This window comes from Chelonia mydas, chromosome 1, assembly GCF_015237465.2.
Source record: "Chelonia mydas isolate rCheMyd1 chromosome 1, rCheMyd1.pri.v2, whole genome shotgun sequence".
In the NCBI taxonomy this organism is placed as follows: Eukaryota; Metazoa; Chordata; order Testudines; family Cheloniidae; genus Chelonia; species Chelonia mydas.
The window spans coordinates 331,626,502-331,636,920 of record NC_057849.1 but is presented as its reverse complement, the minus strand read 5'-3'; the positions used below and the strand labels follow the sequence as shown (position 1 = coordinate 331,636,920).

Below are 10,419 nucleotides of genomic sequence, written 5' to 3'. Positions count from 1 at the left end.
GTACCCGGAAGTGCGAGGGAGAAACCTGAGCCTGTCTCTGGGATTGGCCCGAGCGAAAGCTTCGTCGGGAGGCCGATGCGGCATTTGATTGGCGCGGGCGGCGTCGCGGTGCATTGTGGGGTGGAAAGCGGCGGCGGCGGCGGCGTGGAGTAAGGGGCTCATGGCGGCCATAGGCGTCCATTTGGGTTCCACCTGCGCCTGTGTGGCGGTCTATAAGGTAGGCCGCGCTGGGGGTGTGGTGAGGGGTAGCCGGGCGTTGAGGGCCCTCCCCCCGGGCCGGCCGCTTGGGGGGTGGGGCCCTCTCTGGGGGCCGGCTCGGCTCGGCTCGGGATGGGGTGCCAGGGCCACCGTTCACAGAATCATAGAATATCAGGGTTGGAAGGGACCTCAGGAGGTCATCTAGTCCAACCCCCTGCTCAAAGCAGGAACAATCCCCAATTTTTGCCCCAGATCCCAAATGGCCCCCTCGAGGGTTGAACTCACAACCCTGGGTTTAGCAGGCCAGCTCGAACCACTGAGCTATCCCTCCCCCTGTGAGCAGGGTGCGTGTGTAGCACAGTCAGGGCCACAGGCTGTTAAGGGCCGGGATGACTAAGCCCTGGACAGCCCGCCAAGGGACGTGAGAGATTCTCCCTCCCTTGGTGTCCTCAGGACCATGCTTTTCTGGAAGATGCTTTTGTGGCACACAAGTTATGCAGGGGTCCCTGGGTGCAGTTCTCTGGACTGGGCAGGTCACGCTAGCCTCACAGTGTGCGAAAAAGCCGTTCTGGTGTCCATCCGTTGCTGTTAGCAGCAGAGCTGTTCAGTGGGGGCATTTAGCTGTTACCACTCAATAGAGAGATCTTGGAGTCATTGCGGATAGTTCTCTGAAATCCTTGACTCCATGTGCAGTGGGAGTCAAAAAAATGCAAACAGAATGTTGGGAATCCATTAAGAGAGAGATAGATAATACAGAAAATATCATGTTGCCTCTATATAAATCAATGGTATGCCCACCTCTTGAATGCTGCTTGCAGATGTGCTCGCCCCATCTCAAAAAAGATATATTGGAGTTCGAAAAGGTTCAGAAAAGGCAACAAGAATGATTAGGGGCGTGGAATGGTTGCCATATGAGGAGAGATTAATAAAACTGGGAGTTTTCAGCTTGGAAAAGAGATGACTAAGGGGGATATGATAAAGGTCTATAAAATCATGACTGGAGTGTAGAAAGTAAATAAGGAAGTGTTATTTACTCCTTCTCATAACTCAAGAACTAGGGGTCACCAAATGAAATTAATAGACAGCAGGCTTAAAACAAACAAAAGGAAATATTTTTTCATGCAACGTATGGTCGGTCTGTGGAACTCTTTGCCAGAGGATGTTGTGAAGGCCAAGACTATAACAGGGTTAAAAAAAGAACTAGATAAGTTCATTGAGGATAGGTCCATCAATGGCTTTTAGCCAGGATGGGCAGGGATAGCGACTCTAGCCTCTGTTTTCCAAAAGCTGGGAATGGGTGACGGGATGGATCTCTTGATGATTACCTGTTCTGTTCATTCCCTCTGGGGCACTTGGCATTGGCCACTGTCTGAAGATAGGATACTTGGCTAGATGGACCTTTGATCTGACCCAGTATGGCCGTTCTTATGTTCCCAATAGAGGATCTCGCTCTGCAGGATGGAACGATGAAATGCTAAACTCACTCATAGAGCGCAAGTTTTTAATTGGCACCACTGGCTGTGTTTGGTAATAAATGTTGATGCTGCATATTGCATTGCTAAGGTAGGAAGGTATGTTAATATTTCACCGAATGACTTCTCTCTGCCTTTGGGTGGTGTATTTTGTTTTTAGGATGGCCGTGCAGATGTGGTTGCCAATGATGCAGGTGATAGAGTCACACCAGCTGTTGTTGCTTACTCAAAAAACGAAGAGGTAATTTTTCTTATCACTGTAGCAGTTTTCTGCAGAGAGGAATGTCCATTTTTCATTTCATAACTTCTTTTCCATTTTGCAGGTGGTTGGTTTGGCAGCAAAACAAAGTAGAGTAAGAAATATTGCAAATACAGTAGTGAAAGTAAAGCAGATTCTTGGGAGAAGGTAAGTGAATAGATATGAAAGAAAATATTTCATTTGAGGAGTGTGTGTATATTACAGATTGGGGATGAAAATAGCAAATACTTATTTAACTCATATTTGTACACAAGTCTTCTCACTAAAGCTGGTCTGCTAATGATATATATAAAGATCTAAAGGTTAATCAATTTAATAGTTTGGCTTTGATAAGAGAGGTCACTAGATCCCAAAAATTGTCTTTGGTAGTTTTTCCGTTCTTCAATGAACTGTGGAATAAGAAGGTAGAGACTTTAGAGTATTCTTTGCCTGCATTTGTTTGCAGAATCAAACTGGAATAAGAATTTGCCAATAGGTAATCCTCACACTTCATAACTTATCCAAAATAATGGTGGGTTTGGCCTACTTCTCAACTGTAGTGTGGGCTCTTACTACCAAGACTTCTTTATTTGTATGCAGAAAACGTTACAAAGGTTAAAATATGCTGCAGTACATTTACTGAATTATTACCTTGAATTTAAAGTAAACTACAAGTAAATCCACAAATTAACAAAGACCATCTTGTGAACTACAGTGAACACAAGAATCATAGATTCATAGATATTAAGATCAGAAGGGACCATTATGATCATCTAGTCTGACCTCCTGCACAATGCAGGCCACAGAATCTCATCCACCCATTCCTGCGATAAACTTCTCACCTATGTCTGAGCTACTTAAGTCCTCAAATTATGGTTTAAAGACTTCAAGGAGCAGAGAATCCTCCAGCAAGTGACCCGTGCCCCATGCTACAGAGGAAGGCGAAAAACTTCCAGGGCCTCTTCCAATCTGCCCTAGAGGAAAATTCCTTCCCGACCCCAAATACGGCAATCAGCTGAACCCTGAGCATATGGGCAAGATTCACCAGCCAGATCCCACCACTCAGTGCTCGTGTCCTGAGTCCAAAAGCGGTATTCCACTCTGGTCAGCACCTCCATGAATGCCACAAGCAATCTCATGTCGTTCGTTCATGATTGCAAATTAGCAAGGTTCTACTTTATTTGGTTTTTAGTCCTGCCTAATAAAATGCTCAACTTTGTAATCAGAGAGGTGACAAATCAACAAGAAAGGTTTGTAACAGATTAAAAACAAATTAAAATTCGTTAAATGGCAGGCTGAGGGAGAGAATCTACCTGTGTATAGTCTGATTTTTATTTAATTTTCCTTCTGGTGTGGAATTTTAACAGTTAAACTTTTACTCATCTTTTAGAAGAAGTTAATCAGCTTGTAACTGCTATGATTATTTACAACTGATATAACGAAAATGATATTGACATATGGTCCTGAAATAAAAATCATGTTGAATGCAGAAGATACTGTTAATTGTTCAGATTTTATTTTTTATCCATGAGGGTGGTAAATCAGAAGTGATTGATATTTTTCCAGGGTGCACTTTGTTCTCTTTTTTCAAAATGTAACTTAGGCTTTATCTACGCTACGCACCTTTCAGCGACACAGCTGTGCCATTACAGCCATGCCGCTTAAAGGTGCACAGTGTAGCTGAGCAAAGCGCTCCTGCTGACAAAGCACCGTTCACGCCGATGCTTTTTGTCGGTAAAACTTTTTTGTCGTTCGAGGGTGTTTTGTTTTTTTTTTTTTAACACCCCTGAATGACAAAAGTTTTGCCGACAAAGTTCCAGAGTAGACAAAGCCTTAGAAAAATTGTCCCTTTCCCTTGAGTTTTTCCATGACAGGGGTGGGGCCCCAGACCTGCTGTTTATTAATAGTAATTGCAACAGGAGTTTTGACTAAAATAAATAAAATACAAGTGGATCTTCATAGACGGAGTGTCATAAGCTGAAAAAATGAACAACTAGGTAGGTGGAACCACACATCCAATGCCACCTGCAAAACATCACTCTTAATTTGTTTTGACAGCTCTGGTGACCCACAAGCTGAGAAATATATTGCAGAAAGCAAATGTCCAGTAAGTATGATCCAGTTTTTTTTCTTCTCCCTAGAGTTGAAAAAATTTGCATTGGTTCCATCATTTATTTTAGTATCACAAACACCTCATTACAGTGTCTTTGTGCCATATGGGTCTGATCACTATCTGAAGCTCTACGGGACGCCATGTGTGATAGAAGCTTCTTTTTTAATGAGAGGTTTTGCTATATTCTGCTTTAAACCCTCTATTTGTCTCTCTTGTGGAGTTAGAGCCATCCATTATATGTGGGTTCTCCCTTGGGTAATATGCCTGAAGGAGAACTTCAGAGACGGTGATTCTTTAATGCAGTCAAAGAGAATAGTAACTAGCTTTTATTAACATTATAAATAAATGCAGAAAACGCTCAGCATAGGAAGCATGAAATTAAAATGTTTATTACACAAGCAACCACATTATTGAATCTTAAGACAACATTATCCTTGCTACTGGAAAGCTTTGTTTCAAAGAAAGATTTAAAAAAAAACTTTATTAAATCAAGATACTGACCTGATCTCTATCTCAGGAGCTCACAGGCATGGGGGAGTCTGAGTAACAGATCAATCATCCCCTGTATCCAGCCCTTGCCTCACCTCCTTCCTCCCAGAGGAGTGACAGCCAGGCTGTGTTAATCGTTGACCACCCATCTTGATAAATTCATGTAAATTGGCGCAAAAGCTAGATAATATGAGGGTCTCAAAGTCCTCCCTGTGTGCCTGGGAGAAATTGTGTCTTAGGCAAACCTTCCCCAACATTTCCATGATATTTGAGGTCCAAATCCTTAGGGGTTTTTTCCCTTGTGTTTGAATGTTATATGCCATGGGTTTGGCTTCATGATTCAGGCCTGGATATGACCCCCCTCCTTGGTCAAATCTGTTGTGGAGTCTTCATACCATTTGCGCCAAACACAAACATGAAAATGTTTCCCTGGTCTAGTTTTCTTTTCTGGGAATGGAAACCAAATTAGACATAAACATTAATTTTCATTACAAACAAACTGAGACCTACCATGTCACATGCACATATGTTGGCTTTATTCCTAGGTCACTGAGAAGAATGGAAAACTCCAGTATGAAATAGATAACAAACTTGTTTGCCCAGAAGAAGTTGCAAAACTCATATTCAGTAAAATGAAAGGTAAATAGGGAGTAAAACTTTAAAAGTTATCAACACCTTGGCTATATTAAGGCGTCTTTTAAAAATAGTAATATTTTAATCCACGTTCTGCCTCTGTTTGTAAACAGAAACTGCTCAGTCTGCTTTGGGTTCCGATGTCAATGATGTGGTTATTACTGTGCCATTTGAGTTTGGAGAGAACCAGAAAAATGCCCTTGGGTAAGAAGAATGACTTCTCTTTTCATTTAGATACAGGGGGACAGAATGGCTCAAGGGATTACTGATGGTAGGGCCCTACCAAATTCATGGTCCATTTTGGTCAATTTTATGGTCCTAGGATTTTAAAAATCATAAATGTCGTGCTTTCAGCTATTTAAATCTGAAATTTCACAGTGTTGTATTTGTAGGGACTGACCCAAAAGGAGTTGGGGGAGGAGGGGTGTCATAAGGTTCACACACACAAGGGTCACATTGGGTCAGGACCCCCAATTTGAGAAATGCTTGTCTCCCCCGGAAATATGTATAGCGTAGGGGAAAAGCACACAAAAGACCAGATTTCACAGTCCTTGATGCGTCTTTCATGGCCATGAATTTGGTAGGGCCCTACTGATGGGATATGGAGACTTCCATATCTGGACCTAAATCCTGTAACTGATAGTGCATGGGCAGGTTGCTGTGCGTCTATAGAGCCTTCACAGGTGTAGCAGTCTGAACATCCACTAACAGTTACAAGATTCAGAGTAGCAGCCGTGTTAGTCTGTATTCGCAAAAAGAAAAGGAGTACTTGTGGCGCCTTAGAGACTAACCAACTGGTTAGTCTCTGAGGTGCCACAGGTACTCCTTTTATAGTTACAAGATTGGAACCCTAGTTTGCTGGTTCAAATTTGGACCACCCTGGTAATAATCAGGAGTAGAATCCTGGCCCAGTTGAAGACAGTGGGAGTTTTGCTACTGATTTCAATAGAAAAGACTTCACCCCAGAGGTTTTATCACCTGGTGACTGTTGTGTTCCACTTGAAATGCAAATGACTTCAGTGCTGTTCCTTCTTAGGTTTTTACATCACAAATCTGAGCATCACAATTTGCACCAAATAGCACCTTTATGGGCGATCGTACCAGGGAGGTTAGATGCTTTATGAGCATGGAGACTGAACTCTTATCCCGCCATGCTAGGTTTGAGGCCCCCGGGCAGGACAACACAGGGCCACTTTCTGTATCACTGTTTATTCTTGTAGGGGTTCTCTCTCCAGGGCTGTCGGTCCTTTTTATATTACACAAGCCTAAGTCATTTTAAAAAAAAAAAAAAAGTATTTTACTATTATAAATCGAAATGCTCCAACTTTTAGATTTAAAAAAAAATCAGATGCCAGATGTCTATTAAAAATCCATCTGGAAATAAGCATTGTGAGTGTCAAAGTCAGATTCAGGACTCACATAATTTGTCAGACCACTCTGTTTATTAGCAAAGCGCTTTGCCAATGCACCCAGATATGTGAGTCCCCCTTTGAGGCTCAAGCTAACTTATTTATACAAATAAGCCAAAGCCAATTTAACATAAGAGACAAAAGGAAGCAGAAACTGACAAATATACATACATATCTTATTTGCATACTAACTTTTACCAATCTCCTAGCTCAGTAGGAGCTCTAAGTTAATTAGTTTGAGGACCCATTGTCTCACACTCCTTAATGTTTCTCTTCCTGACAACTATATTTCAACAAACCCTTCAAGTAGCATTTCTTTAATGAATTATAATTTCAATATAAAAAGAAAAGGAGTACTTGTGGCACCTTAGAGACTAACCAGTTTATTTGAGCATGAGCTTTCGTGAGCTACAGCTCACTTCATCGGATGCATAGCATATCGTGGAAACTGCAGAAGACATTATATACACACAGAGACCATGAAACAAAACTTCCTCCCAGCAGGAGAGTTTTGTTTCATGGTCTCTGTGTGTATATAATGTCTTCTGCAGTTTCCACGATATGCTATGCATCCGATGAAGTGAGCTGTAGCTCACGAAAGCTCATGCTCAAATAAACTGGTTAGTCTCTAAGGTGCCACAAGTACTCCTTTTCTTTTTACGAATACAGACTAACACGGCTGTTACTCTGAAACCTGTCAAATTTCAATATAATTCATTCTACTTTCACATGAGTCTTAAACCAGCAAATGGTATTTAAGAGTCATTGAGCAAAGCACTTACGAGGTTTTTGTGTTACTGAGGACATTTCATACTTGCCAGTTAATCTGAGAAACGCTAAATTAGTTACATGGCTATTACAAGATGCATATTGGAGTGTGTCACAATGACTTAGTACTTCTGTTTCAAGCGTAAAGGCAATAGACTTTTATCTGGAAGAAATTTAATTGTAGGCAGTTCAGAGACATTGAATTTTCCAGAGGTGTGGTTTTTTTGTTTGTTTTTTTTTTCGGGACGCAATCAAGGTGATTTGGATCAGATATAAAACCAAACTTTCCTGCTATCAATGCTGAGAACAATTTATGGGGATTTTTTCTGGAATGTTATCAGTTAGATTTTGTTCTTAAAGTTAAAACTTCTGCTGCCAAATAAAACACAGCCAATTTCACTTTGTTATATTTTGTGTCAGAGACTCTCATGCATTACAATACATTTTTCCTTGACACTTCATATATACAATTAAGGCAGGGGACCCAGTAACAATTTGCATTATAGACAGGACTTTTAATAGTGTTCCTTGACTAGGCCAAAACCTTGGAAATATCATTTTATATCTGGGTAACATGGCTCTGTGGTATATGTACATTGAAGAGGCCTCAGTAATATGTACCACTACAGTAAATGAAATGCAGATCTTTAGCTGTGGTGTGTCTTATCACAGGCAAGCAGCTGGGGCAGCTGGATTTAATGTTCTGAGATTAATTCATGAGCCATCTGCAGCTCTCTTGGCGTATGGAATTGGACAAGATTCACCCACTGGGAAAAGGTAAAATGCTTTTATCTCATTTTTGTGTGTGCTTTTTAAAATAGATTTAACTGTGGTTGCTTGAAAACTGGAGGTTTTGATAAACAATAGTGGTGTGTAATTAAGGCTTTATTGTGACTACAAAAATCGGGAGACGTCATTGTGTTGTCATAACAATAAATGCAAAAATCATAACTTTGCTAGGAAGTGCCCAGGGAACACAATATTATAGTTAACATTAAAGTTTGTCATTGGAAATTTGAAAAGTTTTATAGCCTTCATTTTCAATACAGATTTGTTTTCAATTACTTAAATGACTTTGAACGGATAACCATAATTTAAAAACCCATACTGTGCTACACTGGATATGGAAAAAAATATGTAAAAAAATTGTCTTGCTCAGTAGTGAGCTGACTGGATTGACAAAAGACCATGACTACTTAACTTGAAAATAAAAACTAAAATGTAATTCAATTTGTTAAGGAAGTTATGACAATAGTAAACATAGTACTGTTCTATCCAAGTTTTAAGTTAAAATATGTAGCTTCTATTACCTGAGTATTCAAGTGCTGTACAAAATTAAAAAGTTGAGATCTGTCCAGGTGTCAGTTTTCTATCCTGCTGTAAGTATAACTAGGGCTCATAACATCAAGTAAATGTTAGTTCCCAGTTACGCTCTGTTTAGTCATAGGCTGCTTGCTACTTGTAAGCGTGCTATCAACTATTGTTCTGTTTCTTGGAGGAATACTGTAAAATAATAGCCATAGATATGATAGATGTATGTATTTCAGTACTTCCAATCAAATGGTATTGACAAACAATTTAAAAAACTTAATTTACATTGTGTGTATATGTTTAGTTAGAAACAATGAGTATGAGGAAATGTATATATTTTACTGATCTAGTTTTCAGGTTTTTGTTTTGTTTTGTTTTAACCTAGCAGCAATGTGTTGGTTTTTAAGCTTGGAGGAACATCGCTCTCTGTGACAGTTATAGAAGTAAATAGTGGAATATATCGTGTTCTTGCCACAAACACAGATGATAGTATAGGTGGTGTCTGTTTCACAGAAGCCTTAGCACAACATTTAGCTTCTGAATTTCAGAGGTAAGTGCTGAATATTTTACAGCTACAGAAAAACATACGTTGCTATTAATGTTGGGACTACCTTTTTTAAAATTGTCTGGAGGCAAAGTGGGGTTTGGGGTGGAGGCTCACAACCCCCTCTCTCCCCCCATGCAATGACCTTGTGACCCCCCTGTTTGAGAACCCCCGTTCTAGGTGTTACCACCATATAAATATTGAATAATAATCCCATGCATTTAGCAAAAGTTGGCTAGGGTGAATTCACTGAGCCTATATAAAACCACCCTGTATGAGTCAGAAAAGGAATGTTATCCATCTGAAACTAACTGTTGTGCAGTGTTTTGCTGTAAGCTGCTTTTTTTTTTTTTTTTAAAGCAGTCTCATTCCAACTCTGGGGTGTTTTGTGTTTGTTTTTAAATAACGGCAGCTTTTATTAAGAAGTTGTTGAAGCAATTGCTATATATTCCTAATCACTTAGTCAAGTTTATAGAATGCTTTGAGATCTTTTGGATGAGGTTGTTACAACTTCTGTTTAATGTTGTTTTGTTTCTTGAAACAACTCTGATGATTGAACTTTAAATTGATTAGCTTCAGGCATCTTCTTCCCATATTGCATTCATTTAGGAGATTGTTCTGAGGAGAGACTGATGAAATCTCTACTTGTTAAAACACTAATTCCTGGCTTTCCCCAAATAGCACTGAAGAATGTGTCCTTTGCTTGAATTTGAAGCAGACATTTTTCTTTATTCTTGTAAGGCCATTCAAAATGTACAGTTTACTGAAGAATGGGAAAAGGAGCCACTTTAATACTAACTTCTTGAGAGCATATCTAACTCATTATGTCTAAAACAGTTTCTCAGTCATCATAAAGACTTCTTTTTAATACAGATCTTACAAACATGATGTAAGAGGAAATTCCAGAGCTATGATGAAGCTAATGAACAGCGCTGATGTTGCAAAGCACTCTTTGTCAACCTTGGGAAGTTCAAACTGTTTCGTAGACTCATTATATGATGGTCTGGATTTTGATTGTAATGTGTCCAGGTAAGGGTGATCCTTTTGAAATTACTTTTAATATTTTTGTTAGGATTGTTTTCTAGGAGTGAGTGTGTGTGTGTGTGTGTGTGTGTGTGTGTGTAAAATTGAATTTTGGGGTGGAGGGGTACTGAAGATGAAAACTGGGTTTTTGATCTCTCATTCCTGCAATATCTAGAAGTCTCTGCTTATGTGAATAGCTCCATTGGCTTTAGTGTCAGATG

General features: G+C 39.9%; 1 protein-coding gene across 2 annotated transcripts in view; it reads left to right on the top strand.

The window, feature by feature from the left end:
• Positions 1-10,419, top strand: part of HSPA14 (heat shock protein family A (Hsp70) member 14) — a 17,732-nt gene continuing 7,313 nt past the window's right edge. Inside the window, exons 1-9 of one of the 2 annotated variants that reach the window (XM_037889277.2) lie at positions 1-217; positions 1,831-1,911; positions 1,994-2,076; positions 3,967-4,015; positions 5,056-5,149; positions 5,257-5,347; positions 7,993-8,097; positions 9,020-9,181; positions 10,049-10,204. In XM_037889277.2, coding sequence (XP_037745205.1) covers positions 161-217; positions 1,831-1,911; positions 1,994-2,076; positions 3,967-4,015; positions 5,056-5,149; positions 5,257-5,347; positions 7,993-8,097; positions 9,020-9,181; positions 10,049-10,204 — 878 coding nt within the window. In that variant the 5' untranslated portion in view covers positions 1-160. Of the gene's footprint in view, positions 218-1,830; positions 1,912-1,993; positions 2,077-3,966; positions 4,016-5,055; positions 5,150-5,256; positions 5,348-7,992; positions 8,098-9,016; positions 9,182-10,048; positions 10,205-10,419 lie in introns of both variants that reach the window. The other variant, XM_037889276.2, reaches the window with a different exon arrangement.